The 23,698-nt window shown below is 38.6% G+C and overlaps 1 protein-coding gene across 7 annotated transcripts in view; it reads right to left on the minus strand.

Annotated features, from left to right (window-relative positions):
* The window catches only part of PLD1 (phospholipase D1, phosphatidylcholine-specific), a 227,294-nt gene that overhangs the window by 119,971 nt on the left and 83,625 nt on the right, over positions 1-23,698 (minus strand). For 5 of the 7 annotated variants that reach the window (XM_010835253.1, XM_010835254.1, XM_010835249.1 and 2 more), the window contains 7 exons: positions 13,225-13,415; positions 12,857-12,984; positions 8,120-8,265; positions 7,795-7,903; positions 6,644-6,709; positions 2,405-2,463; positions 1,212-1,304 (listed from right to left, as the gene is read on the minus strand). In XM_010835253.1, coding sequence (XP_010833555.1) covers positions 1,212-1,304; positions 2,405-2,463; positions 6,644-6,709; positions 7,795-7,903; positions 8,120-8,265; positions 12,857-12,984; positions 13,225-13,384 — 761 coding nt within the window. In that variant the 5' untranslated portion in view covers positions 13,385-13,415. Of the gene's footprint in view, positions 1-1,211; positions 1,305-2,404; positions 2,464-6,643; positions 6,710-7,794; positions 7,904-8,119; positions 8,266-12,856; positions 12,985-13,224; positions 13,416-20,708; positions 22,931-23,698 lie in introns of those variants that run through there. The other 2 variants (XM_010835250.1, XM_010835251.1) reach the window with 2 other exon arrangements.

Consider the following 23,698-nt stretch of genomic DNA (forward strand, 5'->3'; position numbering starts at 1 on the left):
AGGCGGGAGGGGGTTCAGGATGGGGGACACGTGTACACCCGTGGCTGATTCACATTAATGTATGGCAAGAACCACTACAATATTGTAAAGTAATTAGCCTCTGATTAAAACAAATAAATTAATTTAAAAAAAAAGAATTCTACACCCAGTAGTAGTAACTCCCCATTCCCCTTGTGCCACAGCCCTTGGAAACCATGAATGTACTTTGTTTCTACAGATTTACTTATTCTAAACCTTTCATGCAAATGGAATCATATAATATGTAACCTTCTGTAGCTGTTTCTTTTTCACTTAGTGTAATGTTTCCAAGGTTAATTCGTATTACAACATTTATCAGTCTTTCATTTCTTTTTTTCATTAAAATTAAAAAATATTCAAATATAATTTAAAACCCATATAATTCACCCCTTGAAAATGTACAATTTAGTGGTTTTAATATATTCACAAATTTTGCAACCATCATGGTCATCTAATTCAAGATATTTTCCAGAAGAGAAATCCCACACCCTTTAGTATTCTTCATTCCTATTTGTGGCCAAATAATATTCCATCTTAGGGCTGTAGCATATTTTGGTTAACCACTCATCAGGGGATGAACATTTGGGCTTTTTACACTTTTTGGCTACTCTGAATAATGCTGCTATGAACATTCATGAATAAGTTTTAATGGAGATACATTTGTTCAGTTCTGTTTGGAAATATCTGGGGTATGTGGTAACTGTATGTTTAACATTTTGAGGAACTGCCACCCTGTTTTCCAAACTGGCTGTATCATTTTACATGATGCACCAGCAATATGAAGGTTCTAATTTTTCTACAGCCTTGACAACACTTGCTATTGTCCAGTTTGCTTATCACAGCCATCCTGGTGGCTATGGAGTTGTAGATTACTGTGGTTTTGATTTATCTTCCCCTAATGACTATTGATGTTAAGCATAATGACTGGTGCTAATTGGCCACTGTCTATGTTCCCTGGCTGACCAATTTTTGAATCCTATGGCCCATTGGGTTTTTATCTATGTAATTGGCATACTCTGCCTACAAATGCAATTTTGAGTAGAGTATTTAAATAGAGCTGAAACCTGGAACTTAAAAATAATTTAACATTTGCTCTGCCATGACTTTCAAAGATTTATAATTGAAAACTAGAATATAAAAACTCCCCCAATACTCAGTTTATTAAGACAAACACACAAACTCTCAAGTCTCACCTTTTTGCCCACCGATAGCAGGCTCTTCCCTGGCCACAGCAATTCAGGCCTGGTATTCTGTGTCCTCCGGATCTTTTCATTATCATACCTTCTCTGAAAGAGACATCGAGTTAACCCATCATCTTTAAACTTCCAGCTCACACTTAGCTGATATAGCCTCATAACTGGGAACTAAATAAACTGTTCTGTTCTCCCATGCCCTACCGCTCTACGTTTTCTGCTTTCACTGTCAAATAGATCACTGCTATGTTTACTAGGCTCAGAACTCCAAAGCCAGTCTTTAAAAGCACCTGGTGGATGTAGGCCTGTTGGCGCAGGGGACAGCATACTGCACACACAGCAGGACCTAAGCATCCCGGCTTCTGGCTCTAAATGCTGAGCATTCTCCCAGCCACCATGACAGCCTGAAAAAGACCCCACATGTTGCCAAATGCCAGCACGGGGGAGGTTCATCTGCTATGGAGATCATTGAGAATGCTCATCCACAGATTCCAGGGTATTTCTGCATCCCTTCATCTACAGTTCTAGGACCAATTCATGTCAAAGAAGTAAAGCAAAGCTATTACTTCAGAAGGAGAAATATCCTAACTCTGAAAGATGTGAAAAGAAAAAACAATAATAATGGCCAACCAACCAAACAAAAAAAATATTAAAAGAACTACCAACAATGTTCTTGACTAGAAAAGTTAAACTCTTTGTAATATCAAGCTCTCATATCATGAAGGATGTACTCAGTCGCTCAGTTGTGGCCAACTCTTTGCTACCCCATGGACTGTAGCCCATCAGAAGATAATCATTAAGTAAATTTCAATCTTGTTACATAACATACATTTTACACAGCATTACTTTTAGTCAATAAAATAAATGCTAAATAGCTAACTTTTATATGTGATAAAGAAGGGATCTTGTATATTTGATTTTTAATGCATTCTCACACACATCATATTTGTTATCTCTGTAAACACCCACTACTGTGGGGTAAGAGGAGAAGGAGTGTGGAGCAGTTGGCACCTTTGTTTAATGTAGCAAGATATTCTGTTTTGTATAAATAGGTCCCTCAGTTGCTTTGACTCTGCTGGGAAGAAAACAGTGAAGCCAGGGGAGCTCCATCACCCTGGTACACCAATAAATCAAAAGCTACAATGCTCATCAACTTTTCATACTTCTCCTTAGAGATCAATACTGAAACTTACATGCCCTTTGGTCCCAAATCATGGATGAAAGACAGCTGGCTTATATCAAGAAATTCTGTCTGAAAAGAGGCCCAAAATCCATATGTTAGAAAGCAAAAAAAGAAGAGGAAAAATTCAAGCATTCAAAAAATATTATGTACCTCCATGTATAAGCACATCTGGGGTACTTTACAGATTATACAGATCACAATGGCATTGCCCTGAAAAAGTATTTTTTAGAAGGATATACACAATTAAAACACAATCAAGATAGTGACATGTGTTCTAAGATGTAGAGACAAAATGCTCAAGAAGGTCATGGTGAGACCTGCCAACAATAGCAGACCATGTCAATAACAGGCTTAATAGAAAATCAAAGACAAAAAGATACACTCCTGGCATTAGGAGGCAGAGGAGAGACCAGACACAGAACACACTCCACATCAATCAAGTTCTGTGGGAAGAACCGTAACAGTTACATGTGAAAGTATTTATTAATAGAGATACAGGGAGAGGATGACTGCTTCCTAACTAATGGGACATCACAGAGGAAATGGCGTTTGATCTGGGCTTATAAATGGGATTAATAAAATGAACTATAACAATTTTCCTTTGAAGTTTTGTTTATGTGATTGTGACTGCCTAATATTAACCTTGTAAGAAAAAATTACACATCTCTCAAAGCTGTCAGTACTGTGAGGTCCAATTGATTTTCTTTCTTAGGGTGATTGGAAGAAGTTTTTAAAATTCAAAAGGATTTAAATATCTTTAAAAACTTCAGATCAAACATATTCTCACATAGCACTTTTTATAAGGATTTTGAAAGTCAAGGTCTTTATATTTTATTTCTTATATCAAACATGGTGATTCGATACCATACATTTTAAAATTCTGATTTGTGGAAATGTATTCTAATTGGAAAATATAGAAATACATAGGTTATTAGAAATGATATTACAGACTTTAAGCCATAGAATTCGAAATGTCTTGAAATCCTAAGCCAGAATTTCTCATTTTATCTCTAGGGAGCAGAGAGAAAAATACTAATCCTAGTTTATACTGGAAGAAACTTCTCCAGAGGTGTAACTAATTTATGCAAAGTCAGAGACTAGCTGAACAGAAGAATAGGAAATGAAAAGCAAAAATCAGGGAAACCATTCATCTAATACTTGGATATTTTCTTATGCACATATAGCTATTATCAAATCATTGACAACAGGAATATTATTTGAAATAATTCAGAAACAGTAACTTCAGAATATCATACAAAAGTTGCTAAATGTAGAGAATTTCATCTAAATAAAAAAACACACATTAGCAATGTGGAAAATTTAAAGCTGTGTATTAAGAAAAAAATTCAAATTTATCCTAATGTTTTACTAAAGAGAAATTTGAATAAAGAACTAGTGCTATTATATAGGGAAAAAATCCTTGGCAATAAATATCCTAATATAGATTTATGGGATTGAAAACAAATGTGACCAGGTCAATTTAGAAACAAACCTAAATAATACAATTTGAAATTTAACAAACATTGTATTGTCCAGATGTCTCAATGCCTCTTCAGTGATAAAAATTCCATTCTCAACTTGAGCAAGCAAATCTCAGGAATAAGAATTTAATGATTAATTTAGTCTGACAATATTCCATTGGGCTATTGATCTCTAAATAATGTACTAATCAATATCCTTTGTCTTTCCAAAGGAACTTGTTAAATTTAAATTCTAGGAAAATAGGGGACCAAAGGGTTCCCATGCCAAAGGACAAGCAACAAACCCAGGAGATAGTAATATCTCAAAATTTCTGGGGCTTGTAAAAATATAAATTAATTATATATGATTATATTAAAATGATTTTAATACTTCTATATGCTTTTTGCAGACAGAAATTTGAATATGTCTCACAATTATCAAAAGAGACACACGGATGCCAATCTAATTTCACAAGTATCAGGCAGAGCCCTGCAAGCTAGTCTCCAAGTCAGATTATCATTAGTGTGAGAGGAAAATAATGTTCAGACAGATCCTATGCTTGAAGCCTTTTGGAGAATACCGCTACTGGGGAGAATAATCTAAGTAGCCCTTAAAAATGAGGGAGTTCCCTGGCAGTCCAGTGTTTAGGACTTGGTGCTTTCACTGTTGGGGCCCTGGATTCAATTCCTCGTAGGGGAACTAAGGTCCTGCAAGCCATGAGGCATGGCCAAAAAACAAAATTGAATAAATATATGTTACTTCTCATTTTTTTTTATCAGTTGTAACTAGGTTTCCCTTTCCAAAGGAAATGTTTAGAAGACACTCTGGACTATCTAAATACAACATGGCTCAGCTTTTAAAAGATTTTTATGATCGGAAAGGAAGTTAATATGAACATTTGAATACAAGTAAACATTTAAATTGCCTGGAGAATCCCAGGGATGGGGGAGCCTGGTGGGCTGCCGTCTATGGGGTCGCACAGAGTTGGACACAACTGAAGCGACTTAGCAGCAGTAGCAGCAAACATTTAAAAATCAACATTAGACTCCCATTTTTAGTAATAATAGAAGTAACATTCTTATTCATTATGTTTTTTCAAAGAAGCACATTCCTGAGTTCTAGAAGGGAAGAAATATTTCCCATCAGCCTTCTCTTGAGAGTCTCTGGTTGAACCCAAATTGCTGGCTTCCCTGGGAAAACTCTTCTTCAGGATTGTGAAACCACAGAAGCTCCTTTAAGACCATCAAATGTCACAGTGCACGCTGCTGCAGAAGGTTTCCCAGTCCCAGGTCATTTGTGTGTAAAGGGGACCAGCTGGGTGCATGCCCTGCCCGTCTCCAAATAACAGAGGCAGGCATCTATAGGGCAGCAAGAAAACTCCGGAGAGTCAAGGCACTCTTGCTTCCTTTCCTAAATACAGAGGGCTTCGCTCTTTCTGTTCACCTGTTCATGCCATTCTCTAAACCAGAGGCCGGATCATACCTGCACCTACTCTGAAATTCTGCATATATACCATATACACATGGTCACGCTCCACAGTAGTACAGTTTTACATACACAGGTGCAAACTCTAACAATCCAGTGCCCTCTCAATGATCTGAACCTTTGGATAACTGAAGCTAACCCTTTAAATACCTAGCCCCACCTTCAAGGGCCTCTGAAGGCAGAGCTCATTGTTTTCTGATGCCTTCTGTAAAGCCCACTTCCTCCTGCTTGCCAGTTAAGTGCCTCCCAAACATACCTCTGCAGTTGTTTCTAAGCCCCACCACCTCTCCTCTCTTTCCTCAGAATTCTCGAGTTTTTCCTCTCCTTAGCGTTTCCCATGCTTCTCACTTTCACATGAAAAGACAGGCCTGTTACAGGCATCACAGGCCAGTCAGATGGTAATTACAGTACAATCTTTGGGTATTCAACTCTGTTCAACTGTCTTCATCACTTACTGCTGCTGCTGCTGCTAAGTCACTTCAGTCATGTCTGACTCTGTGCGACCCCAGAGACGGCAGCCCATCAGGCTTCACCGTCCCTGGGATTCTCCAGGCAAGAACACTGGAGTGGGTTGCCATTTCCTTCTCCAATGCATGAAAGTGAAAAGTGAAAATGAAGTCATTCAGTCGTTCCCGACTCTTAGCGACCCCATGGACTGCAGCCTACCAGGCTCCTCTGTCCATGGATTTTCCAGGCAAGAGTACTGGAGTGGGGTGCCATTGCCTTCTCTGACTTACTACTCAATGTTTTTTTTCTTCAGTGTTAGAAATGCATTTTGACATTTTCTCCTCTGAAAGCCTGAGGAGTGAAGAAGGTTGATTTCTAGATAATCTAGTAGCATTTCTAGATAATCTTTAGTAGTATTTCAAGTTCATTTAAATTTATTGTTATATTAACTATCATAGTTGATATTTTAAAAATAGCATCACCCTAAACTGGATCCTGGCTGTCAAATCAATTTTGTTTTCCTATTTTTTAAATTTTACTTTTTTGTTGAAGTATAGTTGATTTACAATGTCATGCCAATCTCTGCTGTACAGCAAAGTGATTCAGTAGTATACATATAGACATTCTTTTTTAAAATATTCTTTTCCATTATGCTTTATCACAGGAGACTGACTATAGGTCCCCATGCTATACAATAAAATCAATTTTGTATTCATTTTATTTAGTTTAGTTTAACTTAAAGAATAATGCAGAAGTGGATACAAGCACTTGTGTTAATAAAATGATCTAAAATGTAGCCGACACTTTACAATTTTATAAAATTACTTCAGAATTTAAATCACTGAAAAGTACTTACTGTTGCATGATAGTTTCTATACATGGGCATTTTTAGTAACTTTGTCAAGTAATCTTCCAGCTGTTTCTGTAATACATATATTTCAGATTAAAGATACCATCATACTTAAAGGAAAATGTAAGCAGTTAATGACAATGGCATGATCCTCCCATCTTCAGTAAGTCATTCAATTATTCCTTAATGTTATCACTGGACAAGGAACATTGAACACGTCTCTTTCAAAGCATAAAAGTTCCAGATTACCAAAAAAAACTGACATTTAAAAAAATAATTAAAAAAAATAATAATTTTTATTTATTTTATTTTTGGCTGTGCTGGGTCTTTGTTGCTGCCTGGGGTTTTCTCTAGCTGTGGCAAGCGAGGGCTGTTTTCTGGTTCGGTTCACAGGCTTCTCATCACAGTGGCTTCTCTTGTTGCAGAGCACAGACTCTAGGGCACATGGGCTTCAGCAGTTGCAGGCCCCAAGCTCTAGAGCACAGGCTCAGTAGTTGTGGCACACAGGCTTAGTTGCTCTGAGGCATGTGAGATCTTCCCAGATCAGGGATTGAACCCATGTTTCCTGCGTTAGCAGGAATATTCCTTATGACCGAGCCACCAGGGAAGCCCCCAACACTGACACTTAATTGTTAATTAAATTTAGAAACAAATTACTCTTCTGCCCTAGGCAGCACCATATCACTGAAGCCGAGTGGGCAGAAGTGTCCCCTGTCCCGAGGTGTCTGTACTCTGTCCTACTCTTCCCAGACCCTCACTGCTCCATCTATGGTCTTGGAATGAGATTTTACATATATTTAGGATAAGCCACTATAGATTCTGAAGCAAATATATGGAAATAGATGATTTTAAAAGAGTAGATCTCAAAGCCCTCAACTATGAGCTCAATCTTGACTCACAATGAAACCCAAAAGTTTCCTGTAGGGAGTGCAGCTCCCTCAGAACCCTCTTCCTCCTTGGGGGAATGCAAGCTCCCCAGGGCCAGAGTGGCTTGGGGAAGAAGCCTTCCGTAATTAGTTCCCGAGAGGTAAACCAGCCTAGGTGATGGATCAGTGGGTAAGAGAAGTTGCATCAAGGCCCACCTCAACCTTCAGTCAACGCCATCTTTCTACAGTGCGGCAGTTTGCTCAGAACAACAGAAGAGCGAAGGGACTTACCCTTCTACTGAAGAACTGTTCTTCTTGTTGGATCATGTTTTCAGATGTGCGGGGCAAAGCTGGCATCTCTCGAGGCTCTTCTTTGACATTTTGTCTTCTAAACGTGTGTCTAAAATGCACACACACACACGCAATGTAAATATTTATTATTCTTTGAACCATGACTCTCATAGTATTTTTCATGAGATGGTTTATTTTTAGAAGAGTCTATTTAATAAAAAGAAATATCTAGCAACAATGGACTAGTTAACCAATAATATGAACCGAAATATTCTTTCTATCCAACCCATATACTGGGATAACGTTATAGTCAATTCTGGGTTACCTTCTGGTGGGAATGGGGATTCGGATAAAGGCTTTGTACTTGAGCAGTTCTCTGTGAAATTCTTGAAAGTGCTTGAACTTCCTCTTCACTTGCCATTTAAATTCCCCATGTGTTAATTCAATAGTGTAAAGATTGATGCTTGGTACCTATAGCGGTAAATAAAAATGGTTGATATTTTAGATAACAACAACATCTCTCTGTGTACAATAGCTAATTAAAAAGTAATGTGGAAGTATCTTTAAATCCAGCTTACTTATTTTGTGTAAGTAAGGAAGCAAAATGTTTTTTAAAAATGACTGATTACAGAAGTAATATTCTCTTAACTATTCATCTTATGATATATGCAAGACAAACTCTGACTTATATCAAAGGCAAACCTCCACAAATCTTATTGTTCTAAATACAAAGACACACAGACATACTTCTGAAACAAGAAGCCAGGTAAAAGAGACAATGAATGAAAACCCTAATTAGCCAACACAAGATTGTCCAAGCAGTGAACAGACAATGCAGGGGGTGAGAGAGAAGCTGAAGGAAATGAGTTCCATTGTGGAGCACAATCTTAGTGCAGTTTTGCTCTTCACAAATGACACCAATGCCCTCTCCTTCTGAAATGCCTTGAGAGGTCCATCCTGGTCTACAATAGCTCTCTGTCCTTTAGCTACACCAGTGACTAGGAAGGTACAGGATGATTAGAAGGAAAAGGACAAATGATCTTCCTACACACAAAATATTTCCCCAACTACTTAACTAGAATGAATTTCCACTTAACATTTTAAAAATATTTCTTCTTAAAATGCAAATATATCTTGGTGACTAGTGATTCAATCAGAAGCACTAACAGACCTGAGGGATAAAAGTTTTGATAAAGCAAAGTGTCAGCAGATGGAGAGAGATTTATAAAGCACAGGAGATCTTGACAGTTCCCATGGTGTGTGGGGAGTAGGGGAGGGTGATGGACACTGGACCACCTAGAGGACACTGGCCCCTCCTGGGAGATCCAGGCCCCATACGTGTTGACAGGTGCTGGGGCAAAAAAAAGTAAATGTCTCCTCCTTTGCTAGTTTATCCAGGCTTTGGTATCAGTAACCCGATGGGTGACCAGGCCTGGTGCCATTCATCACCAATGTTTGGTATATTCTGCAAACTTCTAAAGCATGACCACTCTGTATAACTGTAGTATTAAAAAATGAGCCTGAGGGGACTTCCCTGGTGCTCCAGTGGTTAAGACTTTGTGCTTCTAATGCATGGGGAGCAAATTTGACTCCTGGCTAGGGAACTAAGATCCCACTGCCCTACTGTGTGGCCAAAAAATAAATTAATTAAAAAAAATGAGCCCAGAATCAATGTAACTTGTGCTTTTAGGTCTAGAATCCAAACATATCACTGCAAACATTCAATTCTATTTCCTGCTTTGCCTCCAGTTGGGCTCCATGACGATGACTATAGCCAGAAGTAAAAGGACCTAGTTCTGGGGTCTAATATTATATGCTGCCTTTCACCTTGACCAACATTATAGGCATCATGCCGCATTGTGTTTCACAAAGAAGGATGCAGGAGAACTCAGAGTTCAGAGAACTCAGAAACTCTGCATTTGAGTGAAAAATGCTCAATTTAAGACGAGTCAAATAAATGAGAACAATTATACAATTTATGCAAGCTGCCACATATTCTAAGATTACATTTCCCAATCTAACAAAACTGAATACTTAAAAACATTACAAATGTCAAGTTCTATCCCTCACACATAAAGCGAGAATTCTGGACAATTCTTAGCAATTCTAAGACAGTGTGGGGCAATGGCAACAGCCTGTCCCATCCTTTTTGAAGCATCTAAAGGTCTGAAATTGCCTGGTGCAGCTGTACTAGCTATGAAGCCTTAACCAAGCATCACTTCGGTCAGATAATATCTCAGCAGAATTACTGGAATGCTTTGGAATTGGAACAGTGTGAGAAGTTGTAATAAAGGGACTGCCCATGAAGGTGTGATAAGAGGAGGGAAATCTGGACAGTAACCTAGGACTCAGGAGGGCACACTTCATTCTGAAGGGACAAAGGGTAGGACCAGGTGCTGGAGCAGGAAGGAGAGGGCCACTTAAAAAGGCTACCTTGGGTAGGGGGGAGGTGCCTTGGTCAAGGGATGCATCCAACCCAGAGTGAACTGGGTCTGGGCTATCCATAGCCGGAGCCCTGCCAGAGGACAAGGGCAAGGGAGTCTCGAGAGGCAGAGCAAAGGGAAGGAGGAGGAACAGGAGGGACACGTGGGAGACCTCCTGCTGGGGAGGGTGGGTAGTAGTGTCTGTCCTTAGGGGGCTGTCATGAGAGTGAACAGAGAAGCGCCTACCATGAGCTGGCACACAGAACAGATTCAGTCATAGAAAGGTGTTATTTTTATTTACCTGGAATGACATTCAAACTACACGGAGTCAGTTCATATTTCCTAGTAAACTAAACACTAAGCAGGACAAGGAGGATCCTTAGCTTTTCCTACACAGACCAAGATTTAAAACAAAATGTGAAATCAATTAACTCTTGAGAGTCTCTTGGACTTCAAGGAGATCAAACCAGTCAATCCCAAAGGAAGTCAGTTCTGCATATTCATTGGAAGGACTGGTGCTGAAGCTGAAACTCCAAAACTTTGGCCACCGGATGTGAAGAACTGACTCACTGGAAAAGACCCTGATGGGGGAAAGATTAAAGGCAGGAGGAGAGGGGATGACAGCAGATAAAATGGGTAGATGGCATCACCAATGCGATGGACATGAATTTGAGCAATTTCCGGGAGCTGGTGAAGGACAGGGAAGCCTGGCATGCTGCAGTCCATGGGGTCACAAAGAGTTGGACACGACTGAGTGACTGAACTGAACTGAAGTGTGAAATTAATATAATATTGGAAATCAATTATACTTAAAAATTAGGATCCAAAATAAAAATTTTAATATATATAAAAAAAGAATAGAACTAAACTTATTTTACTAACAGAAAAGTATGAGCAAAGAGAAGTCCTGGTTTGGTGGCTTGATATTTATCTTCATGAATAATGTTAGGATATACGTAGTAATAATAATACACAGTATTATATAGTATATACTTGTATAATACAATATATTATATTCTGGTATTATACAATACCATATATTATTATTATTATTATTATTAAATAGCCACTCCTTTCTCCAAGGGATCTTCCCAACCCAGGGATTGAACACATTTCCTGCATTGCAGGCCAATTCTTTACCATCTGAGTCACCAGGGAAGTCCACATTATACAATACCATTTATTATTATTATTATTAAATCCTCATAACAAACCTATAAAATATGTACTATTATACCCATTATTCAGAGGAGGAAACTCAAACACAGAGATGTTAAGTAACTGGCTGGGGGTCACAATACAAAGACAGGAATTAAACCACATGGTTTGGCTCTGTAATCTGTGCATTTAACCTCCACATGTTATCACCTCTCAATCTAAATGCTGGTAGATGATATAAGGCAAATCATCTTAGAGACATTTCTTGGTAGGCTGTGTTCAGTGGTGTATCAAAGATAAGGACCCAGCTCATAGGAAGATGCTGAAGGAAAGCTGGACACCGAGGTGGCTGTAAACTAGAGGTTAGGATACGCACAGGTAGGTCAGGACAGAAAGTGAAAGTGAAGTCACTCAGTTGTATCTGACTCTTTGTGACCCCACGGACTGTTGCCTGCCAGGTGCTTCTATCCATGGGATTGTCCAGGCAAGAATACTGGAGTGAGTTGCCATTTCCTTCTCCAAAGGATCTTCCCGACCCAGGGCTTGAACCTGGGTCTCCCGCATTGTAAGGAGACTCTTTACCGTCTGAGCTACCAGGAAAAGCTCAGGTCAGAGCAACAGGCAAAACCACCAAAACGCAGGCAGCACAGGCCACCCTCCAGAGTCTGCCCCAGGCAGAAAGGTTATTCCCCACTTCCCCAGAGGCAGAAGTCAATGACAGCTTTATTCTGCCAGTCAGAGCTTAGCCGGAAGGGACAAAGGCCACCAGCCTGCAGCAATGTTCTCTACGCTCAGACCTAACAAGTGTGCAACCCAGTCAGGAATACAGCAAACACAACTACCCTAACAGCATCTCCTAGCCCAGTCCTCTTCAAGAGGTTCAGGTTTCCTTGTTGAAAACATTCTACTCCCAATGCCTTTCCAAAGCTTAAAGAGAAAGCACACGAATGAAGCTTAAGGGGTGGTGTAAGGAACAAGCCAGAGTGGCAGAGTACGTGCAAAGAAATCTCTCAGCACCACTTCTGGGCAAAGGCACTGACCGTGCAGCCTCCCAGATGTTTTCCTTTTAGAGTCAGGTAGCATTATTATTTTCTTACTGAACAAGTATTAAGAAAGCTAAACTTTTCCTTGGTTTATAACTGGCATTCTAGGTGGAATAGCAATGCCCCCCGAGTCCACACTGAACAGAAAACTGGGGAGAGAGGAAGAGTAGGAAAGGCACTTTGCAGTGTATTATAGTTGTAAACTGTCTTAATTACCTTAAAAAAATTTTTTTTCCAGAATGGGGGAAGAGGCATACAAGAATAAAGGCTAAATGAGAAGGATGCAAAAATCTGAGGTGAAGAGGACTCAGAACTCATAAACATAAAGACAAACTGAAAGTTAAAGACATAGTCATAGCCAGAAGGAAGGAAAATGAAAGTCAGTGTGTTAAGTCATAAATATTGATGAATACAAGTTGAGTCCATATACGCTCTGACCCGTTTTGTAGATGTAAAGCGCTCCACTTCCAGAACTTGAACTTTTATTGGGCAGCCGGAGAGATACGTCTGTATATTAGGCTCCTTAAATCCTTGAGTCTTATAAACAGCAGAGAAAGGGATATACACTAAAAAATAAAAAAGTAAATAAAATTGTCATAAGAATACAATGATACTAGCATCACTTGCCTGTTACAGGCATCTTTTTTAAGAATCATAATGTGCTACAACAAGAAAACAGCTAGTGAAACTCAGCTCAGTGTTGTGACATGAGCAAGGATGATCAATCACTTGCTCGTTATTTCAAATCTGTGTTCTGCCAAGAAACCATGATAAACTTTCTGCTCACTCAGATCATCAGTCTTTACCTTCCTGTGTCCTGGGATCGCTGGGAGACACGTCGCCGTCCACCTCCTCTCCCTCAAAGTGGAGCTCTCGCGTATCCAGATTTTCTATCAAATTACTCATGTCAGCAGCGATTTTCTGCAGTGCAGAGGTATTTACTCTTGGCTCATTTTTCAGTGACATGTTGGCTTGAGACAGGGTAAAAGCGAAGGGGCTGGGAAAGAAGAAAAGAGTTACCAGACTTACTATTGTGGTCAAATTTTAAAAGAGAATGAAATAATGCTGTTTGCAGCGACATGGATGGACCTAGAGATTGTCATACTGAGTGAAGTAAGTCAGACAGAAAAAGGCAAATATCATATGATATTCCTTATATGTGGAATCTAAAAAAAATGGCACAAATGAACATATTTACAAAACAGAAATACAGCCACAGATACAGAAAAACTTATTGTTACCAAGGGAGAAAGGGGACAGGGAGGGATAAATTGGGAGATTGGGATTGACATATACACACTACGATACATAAAATAGATAATTAATGACGACCTACGGTATAGCACAGGGAACTCTACTCAATACTCTGTAATGACCTATATGGGGACTGAATCTGAAAATAAGAGTGGATATATGTGTATGTATAACTGATTCACTTTGCTATACAGCAAAAACTAACACATCATTGTGAATCAACTATACTCCAATAGAAATTTATTTAAAACAAACAAACAAAAAACCCCTAAGCCCTATTCTAGTATTTGAATCCAGGCTTACATATAGCATATGGAAACAAGTCCACTAGCTCTATGTAAGCCCCAATTACCTCAAACAACCTTTAAATTTATTTTCCAGTTTAACATTTAAAGTATTCCTAGCTTGTAATTTAAATTGGAGTGAGATACTTAATTGTATACCAAGTAAGTAAGCAAGCAAGAAAAAGAAACACCACATTGAATAAGTGCCAGTATTATCTTTTATCCAATTTTATTAAATGTGGTTAGTAAGGAGAGACTCAAGATAGATGGTTTTGGAAATCGTTTTCTCAGTGAAAAGGAATTGATTCTTGACTCTAACAAAAACATGAAAGAATATCATCAAAATAACTAACTTTAAATATTTTCTACAGAAAATTTAGGGTATTTTACAATAATTTCAATATACAGATTTTAAAAGTATTTTTATGTAGTATAACCTTTCTATCAATACATTTCCCCTATAGGTGATAGAGGGCTTCTAGGGTGGCTCAGACAGTAAAGAATTTGCCTGCAATGCAGGAGACCCAGGTTTGATCCCTGGGTCAGGAAGATCCCCTGGAGAAAAGAATGGCAAGCCACTCCACTATTCTTGCCTGGAGAATTTCATGGACAGAGGAGCCTCGAGGTCTACAGTCCATGGAGTCACAAAGAGTCATCCCAAGCAGAGTGTCTCCTATTTTTTTGAGATATGAGGTTTGGCCCTGACTTTACGTGAGTTGGAGAAGGCAATGGCACCCCACTCCAGTACTCTTGCCTGGAAAATCCCATGGACGGAGGAGCTTGTAGGCTGCAGTCCATGGAGTTGCTAGGAGTCGGACACGACTGAGCAACTTCACTTTCACTTTTCACTTTCATGCATTGGAGAAGGAAATGGCAACCCACTCCAGTGTTCTTGCCTGGAGAATCCCAGGGACGGGGGAGCCTGGTGGGCTGCTGTCTCTGGGGTCGCACAGAGTTGGACACAACTGAAGCGACTTAGCAGCAGCAGCAGCAGTTACGTGAGTTACAGTGATATACGTGTCCTGGAAGGTAACCAATTAGTGTACTTTTTCTGAAAGATACCAGAAATGCAAGAATTACACTTCTCTCTTTTTAAGAAAACTGGTTCTATTTCATTCTGACATTTAATAACACAGGTCATTGCACATCAGTACCTAGGGAAGAAGAGTTCATAGAGATTTTATTTTTCATTTAAAATACTGAGATTTCAGCTCTGAGTGCTGTTGTTGGAGTTGGGTGAAAAATCCATATTGGTTGTAATAAATCTCTCCAGACCACACTCAAAAATAGGAGGGCTTCCATACCAGTAACTCCTCCACATATGTGCATTTATTACTGCAAATCACAAACATTTACTGAGTATCCACCACTTACTCATCGTGACATGGAGTGAATATGTAAAGATGAATAAGACTGGTCACCACCTACTCACTGTGAGATGGAGTGAGTGAATATGTAAAGATGAACAACGCTGGTTCCTGGGAGGAAGGAGTTTCTAAAGCAGATGAGAGAAATAAGTTACATGGCCTCAAATCCATCCCTGGCCTCCCCCACAGTCTTGGCCTTCCTGAGAATGGCATATGCTAAGTGGAAGACACTTAGGTGGATTCTCTCCTTCAGGAGCTATCAAGAAGTGTGGGGTGGGGAGCAGAGGAAGGCTTTGTGAAAAATGCTAAGATAGAGTCTTGGGCAGACTAGGGGAGCCCTTACTGTTACTCAGCAAGTCTCTAAAGCCTATACTGATATGTTTGGTAGAAAGAGAAATCGTATAAAAATACAAAGAAAGGAGTAGAGGAGGGAGGTTCTGATTTGACCAGATAAACAGACTCAATATGTCTAAGTCGGCTCCTCCATGTTGGCTGTAAGAAGCCTGGAGCCCACTAGTGGCCCACTGCTAGCAAAATTCAGGACTATCTTTGTCTCTATCACTTCCCTTCAACTTTCCCACTTCTAATTCATGTTATAATAATAGTTGATGTATACTGATTACTTACCATCACCTGGCTTGGTGATAATCTTTTATATACCTTATCATATTTATCATCAATAATAAATCTATGAAGGTTTGTTATTTCCACTTTGAAGAGGACAAGGGTTTGTCATTCTTTCTTTATTGACAAGGAAATATGGAGAAGCATGGAGAGATTGCATAATTTGATGATTACTTAGGACAATCTGTCCAAGGTCATATAACCAGCAAGAGATGGAGAAGGAATTTGAAACCAGGTCTCTCTGACCCAAAAGCTGATGTTCTTAACCATAGTCTTTATCTTTTGTATATTTTTTTGTAGATGCATAAGTGCCCCTAAAATAGATGGAAGTTTTAGTACAATCAGTGCCCTTGAGCAAGTCCCTTTAGAAGCTGACTCAAATGTAAAGAAAAATAAATGAATTCCTCTTGCATCCTTCAGCCATTTAAATTCAGGACCTTGGTTTCCTTCTCTATAAATTAAAGAGGTTGAGCCATTTCATCTCCAGGATTCCTTTAACAATAAAACCTTAAGTGTAAATAAAAGATGCTATAAATTGTTCAGTCTCCCTTATAATGTAATCCATTTAACCCTTCTCCCATCCCAAGAAATTAACTGAAGTAGTTTTTCATATGAATATGAGAAGTCAGTGCCTCTGGTCATAATTAAAACATTTAATTCCTTCCCTCTCAATGCAACAGGCACCTATTAAATGCCAACAATGAGCCAGGGTTTGCTTTATTTAAAATACAAGGTAATGAAAAACTTAAGAGGAAATGAAACAAGGAAAAACAAGTAAGAAATTACATCATATCATTGCTACTTGTGAATCTGTCAAGACTTTAGGTATTTTCCATTGATTAAACAGTCTAATGGGTAACTTAGTTAACTTTCTCAGCACAGCAAAGGAAAATAAGGGTTGCTTCAAATGACTTTCCTTTTGGACAGTGTTAATATTAAAAGAATAAATGTTAATGTTAAAATGTTAATGTGTTAATGCTGTTAAAAATGCATGTTGAATTTAAGATACACAGAGAATAATTTACACATTGCAAGCTAATTGGGATAAATAGTACAGAGTTACTGATCAGTCTAACAAAACATATCATGTTTCAGGTAAGGAAGAAAAACGGATATAAATCTGTGAAAAGCTTAAGAGTGAGAAAAGAAACAGAAAGGAGTCTTCTTACCTTTTATCCTCAAGTATTTACTATGCCTGCAGCACCATTTTAGCACAGTTATGTTATTTAGTACCCACAATGATCCTACCTGGTACTTATGATTAGCCTGAATAATTTGCATTCAAAATTTTGATTATTTAGTTAAATAATCTATCTAACCTTATTTCAGTCGTGTCAGTGTTGAATTTATAAAACAGATTTTTTCTGGCTCTGAAATCTTATGGACTTAGTTATAGAAGTTTGTAATTATTAATTTTATTTTATGGGCTTGAATGTCTATAAATTAGTCACTTATATAAGCTGAACTTCTGTAACAATAGATACTTTCTGCTTGAATCACCACCCCTCTAAGGGATCCCATTAGCTCCACTGTCCTTACAATTTTGGAAACAACATAACCTGATACTCTCCTCGACTTCATCTTAGTCTTTATTTTTATGGTTTGTAATATTTTACAAGGTTCCATGGAAATGCAGCTGACCCAAAGGCTTTGTAGGTTTGTTCAGGCTTTTTTGAAGATCTCACCATTTAATACTGGAAAAAGAACCAAACTATCTGTCCATCACTGCCTTCACTTGAGTGCATGGCTGCTTTGTGTTGAGTTTTTGTCCAACAATTGTACTGCTGGTTTTATTCTTTAATATCAAGCTGCAAGGTCACTGACACTCCTATGCTGTCAAATCATAATTTATTATCCCATATTTTCTTTCATCTGAAATAATCTATAATGGTGGGTGAGCAGTTGTTATAGTTATAGCCTATTTTAACCAGCAACAGGATAAAGCCTTCAATGTGTACACTTGAGATAACGTAATTTATTTTGTTACCTCCTTATAAACATACTGCAAGATCATTATCTCTTTTGGTACCAAGTAGAGATGGAGCCCTTAGAGTGATAACAGCAGCTGTGTTTTATTTCTATTTGCGTCTGTATCAGGGAAGTAAATGGTTTTGCTTTTTTTTTTTTTTTTTTCTGGTTTTAAATACTAGAATTAAACATCTTTGCAGGGAACATTTAATTATAATTACCTACACTTATCTAATGGTGAAATCAGAGAAATTTAGAGTTTTCTGATCTTTAATTTTCAACATGATCAGGACGCAGAACATCAAAGAGAACAGATATTTTCCTTACCAGATTCGTGCATAAATATTGCCTTAGCTAAACTACAAGAATAATAATATTAACTACAACTATTAATGTTAAAATAAATATTAACATTAGCTAATATTGGCTGAATATGTACTACATGCCAGGCACTATACAAAAAGATGAATTGTATGCCCTCGGTGACTCCTCACAACAACCTTAGGAACCGAGTCCCATTGTCACTCCCATTTTTAAGATGAGAAATGGGCAGCTTGGCCAGGGGCACCTGGCTGGAAGTGATAGAGTTGGACTTGAACTTGCTTGGTCTGACTCCAAAGTCTAGCTCCTTAACCAGCCAGAAGTAGAACTGGGGAATGGCAGGATGGATGGACACTTGTACTCCTTACTTTGCACACTCTTAGAATAAAACAATGAAAAAAGGCATAGTAATAATAAAAATAAATCTCAACTTCTGTTTTGTGAAGATGATGGTGATTTACTTCCTGCTTCTCTTTCTAATTTAGAAAGTTGTCCCCATTTTTTTTTTCAATATGTGATGTTTGCTTACCAAGGAAAATAAATGCAGTGGATTTCTAAATCAAAAATCACAACAGATGAATATGAAGTGAATTATAATTAGGTCATTTAAAACCAAATGGAGTCATGGGAATTTCTTGTTTTCCCATTTTTCATTTTGATAAAATTAATTGATAGGTCCCCATTGATTGGGAAGGTCCATAATCTGGAGAAGGAAATGGCAACCCACTCCAGTGTTCTTGCCTGGAGAATCCCAGGGACGAGGGAGCCTGGTGGGCTGCCGTCTATGGGGTCGCACAGAGTTGGACATGACTGAAGTGACTTAGCAGCAGCATAACCTCCCCAAACATATTATGCAGCAAAGATTTGTACAAAATGATTTGATGCTCCCTGAAATGCAAAAATCATAAATGTGTTTTCAAGTACTAAACTCAATCTCTGGTGACACAGTAAGCCTTGGATAAAATTTTTTTGAGTTTAGCTGACTTCGAATAAACTAAATGGTATTATCATATTTTACATTCCAATTTATATACTTTGAGAAAATAACATCGGAAAAAAACCCCAACTCAATGTTTACTTAGATCTTTGAATTTTTTTGAGAACATCAGTTACACAAATATCACTGGAGGGTTTTTTGAACCTTGAACAGATAATTAAATGTCAGTGGTGTAGGGAATAGGTCAGATGACCTAAATTCATTCTTCCCTTATTATCAGTGTAATCTGGGCAACTAACAGCCTCCATGGGTTCTCCTCTGTAAAATGCAAACAGGACAGACTTGCTATTACTTACATGGTCCCCAGAGATGGAAGTTTATTTCCCAAACGCTATCCTCCTTTTGAGCTTCATATCTACTCTGGTCTTGAAGCCTCCAGAGCCCAGAAGTTTCCCATTTATTCATCCTTCTTTCTTGGTTTCATACCAAGAGTTTTCATTTTGATGAAATTAATTGGCAGATCCATACTACATAATCCCCCCCGCCAAACATTTTACACAGCAAGGATTTGTACAAAATGATTTGATGCTCCCTGCAATGCAAAAATCATAAATGTGTTTTCAAGTACTAAACTCAAACTCCAGTGACATCATAGTAAGCCTTGGATAAATATCTGGCCTAACACTGACTGCTTTTCTCCCTTGAGGTATCAAGATTGGAGACAATGATGCCAAAACATCTCACTCCCTGTGTCCACAGAACAGAAATTGGAAACCACGTTCTCTTTTCTTTTTCCCTAGCTAAAAACAAAAATGAATCTACAATTACAAAAGCAAGTTTTAGCAGGAAAATAATTTCTCAGTTCCCATAATTTTTCCCTAAATCCTTTGACCTCTTTGATGGCCTCTGTTCTCTGCCTCAGGCTTTCTCAGTCATTTCTTTTGACACGTTCTAGGATTAAATATTACCCTCTTTGCAGTGATATCAGCTTTTTTCTAGTTCATTTCTGTTATATCTTTGAGTTCAAATAGATATTTCATTTCCAGAGCCAAATACAAGTGTTAAGAGAAACCAATGTCTATTTCAAATATGAGTGAATAGGAAAATATTATCAGTCATGTATTGAGCACCTATTCTGAGCCAAGGGCTTCCCTGGTGGCTCAGTGGTAAAGAACCAATCTGTGAATGCCAAAGACACAGGTTTCAGCCCTAGGTTGGGAAGATCCCTTGGGGAAGGAAAAGACAACCCACACTAGTAATTTTGCCTGGGAAATCCCATGCACAGAAGATTCTGGTGGGCTACAGTCCATGGGGTCACAAAAGAGTGGGATACGACTTAGTGCCTAAATAACAACAACTCTAAGCCACGCACTAAAGGCACATTACATGAATCACTTATCCTCAAAAAAATCTCATTTAGAATCAAAGACATGGAGCCATAGCAGCTTACTGAGGGTGCACAGATGTGAATGGTGGGGGTGGCCCCTGGCCTCTGCCTCTAGCTCACTAGAGATGCCCATCACCACCACTCTTACCTCTTCTCCTAATGCCACCAGTCATCTTGACTTCCTCCTGGCTAAGGGCAGGGCTTCCACACAGCCTCCATGGTGCAACCCCGCAGGACTTATCACAGCTCCAGCATTCTGGCTCCACCCACCACTGGCTAGACTGACAGAAGGCCTGCTTCATTCTGAGGCTTCTGAGGAGGCACAGTACCAGGGGCTGGAACCTGGCTTCCTCGGAATTTGTGCATGTGTGCTGGGGGAGGCAGGGAGAGGGGGCAAAGGGGCAATGGGGGACCAAGCCACAGAGTCTGTGAGAATGGAAGATGTACTCCACTCCCCTTTCCTCGCCTGACTGTGCTGAGCACACTGCTACTGAACAGCCAACGTGGAAACTCTCCTATGCGACCAAACCACTGGCCAACTTTCGTGAAGCTGTGGCCAGCCAAGGAATGTACCACCTTCGACACTTGGCTGCCTCTCTTCTCTTTCCCTCTCTCTCTTGCTGCTCTCGGATTCTATTATCCAGGAAACTTGGCTTCAGATAGTGTTAGAACCAGTATGAACCACTGAACCATCTCCTCTCTTGCAGAAATTCATTTTACGCTGAAGTTAAAAGTAACAATAAAAAGTAAACTCGAATGGTGCTTACCATGTGCCAGGCAGTGATACAGGCATTTTGCATGCACTAATTCAATCTACCCTCACAACAGCCCTATGGAGACGGTTCTATTCTAATATCCTTTTATATAGACAAGGAAACTGAGGACACAGACAGCTTAAGTGACTTGCTCAGGGTCACACAGCAATCTGATGGGAGTCAGCTGCCTGGTTTGCTCTGACTTTGCCTTACTAACCTGGACTTTAGTACTCAGTTTCCTCATGTAAAAACTGAAATTAACAAGCAACTCTCTATATCTAGGACTTTACAGCAAGTACATTATTATAAGGAAAACTCCTCTTTCAGCACCACTAAATGTCAAAGAAAAGAACACATTCTAAGGAACCCCAACCAGGAAATTAAAACCTAGCCCAAATGCAAAGGGTATTTAGGTGATGATTCTGAGCCAATATCTAAATAAGATTTGTTCCTGCCTCTATAAGTCACAATGTACATATCAACGTTTGTATTGAAGAGAAAATGTAAGAGGGGCCCTCCTGACTCCAAAGATTGTTAATAAGCTTATTAGATATGATGAGTGAGAGACTTGGTACAGCCAATAAACTGACTTAAATCCAGTAAGGATCCCAAAGGAAACATTCTTGTTTATAAAAAGAAAGGTAACTAACATTGCTATAAACTGTGGTCAGACTTCTAAAAATAATATCCTTCAATGTTAAATGAATACTCAAGTTTTTATGGTCAAGAATAGAATATGCAAGCATTGTGATGGGTCTTCAGGAGAGGAAGCTAACTGCACATAAATTTATAGAAACATACTCCATTCTGGCTGATAAATTATGTTAAATGATATTAACATAAACATTTTTCTTACAAAGGGAGATTAAGAACACCAATGATTCGGTGAGTGAGCAACAGATGAACAAGATAAACATTTTTCCATGGTAGAGTTAATCTCTATTAAAATCACTTTAAGACAAAATTTCTTTCACTGGCTCAGAACAGTAAACATTTTTTTTTTTAATGAGCACAATGTTGTTTTTGATGATACATACTGACCAAAAAACTATAGATATTAATTCAAGAGTTTTCATATAATCATTCATTCTATTTTTGTTGCTTCTTTTTCTTAAAACTGTTCTGGGTATCTTATGATGGCAGTGCTGTTTAACTGAAGAAACTATGTTCTCACATATAGACTTGATCATTAAAATTCTGTCCAGCTGTCTAAAAGGCTACGATTCCTTTTTTTCACTTCCCTCCAAAGAATTGGCAAACAACCTCCATTAGTGTGAGTCAGCACGGAAAGCATTTTCACTGATAACCCATGAATTTCACCCATGAAAAGAATGAAGTTGGCGAACACACGTGTATAAACTCCTCTAGACATTCTACAGCGCTAACGAGCTCTCAAACTTTTGTCTTGACCAGTGGTAAACACAGCAAAATCTCAATTTTTTAATCTTCTATATACTTACAAAAATATTTGTTGAGACAGCAGAGTACCATGGAAAGTATGTGATTTTTGAGTCAAATAGCTTGAATTCTAATTCTCCTTAGGCTGAAAAACAAGGTATTTATGTCTCTTTGAAGTTTCCATTGCCTAGTGTGTAAAGTGGAGATAATATTACTCAAGTAAGGAATTACAAGAATTAAATGATGTGAGTAGCTCAGAGCTCAGGCCATAGTAAATGCTGAAACAATGTTAGTTCCTTCTATGCCCTTAGGTATTCTAAGAGCTACAAGTCTTCTGTCCAAACTCCATATATCAATTCTTGAACTCAGTTCCCTCATTAGTAAAGGAATTAGCAGCTAGAGTTGTATTCTGGGAATGGTCTGTTTGCCACTAAGAACAACATAGAAAGTACTACAATTGTCTGAAAACAAAATGGATTAAGCTAATGCAGGTGCCCATTTCCCACTACAAACATGGAACTGCTGAATAAATTGAAGATCAATTTTTAAAAATACTTAGTCAAGGATAAAAACAGAGGCAGCACCACCAAAAACAATAATGAGAAAAAGCTTCCAGTTTCCAAAGGTGAAGAAATAAAGTCAGATGGGTATCCTGGAACTGAGGCTGAAAAGGCCCAAAGGGTTTTGATCATAGATAAAGGGTCTGAGATAACTTTTCTGTCTCCATGTGACTGTAAGGAGACATGATCCTAGGACTATGGGAGGCAGGGACCTAGAAGTGAGACTCCTACAAAAATGCAGAGCCTCAAAGAGCTGCACAATCTGTTTAAATGAGACTAGAAGAAGCATACCCAGCAGTTCTGAAAAGGAACTGCATGAAACTGTGGAAACTACAAAATAAGAAATTTCATATAAAAGTCATTCAGGATCACAACTTCTAGCTTCTAGTAATACAGGTGTAGCTCTATTAGGTCAGCCATCCCAC

The sequence above is a fragment of the Bison bison genome, unplaced genomic scaffold (assembly GCF_000754665.1).
Source record: "Bison bison bison isolate TAMUID 2011002044 unplaced genomic scaffold, Bison_UMD1.0 scf7180017864040, whole genome shotgun sequence".
Classification (NCBI taxonomy): domain Eukaryota; kingdom Metazoa; phylum Chordata; class Mammalia; order Artiodactyla; family Bovidae; genus Bison; species Bison bison.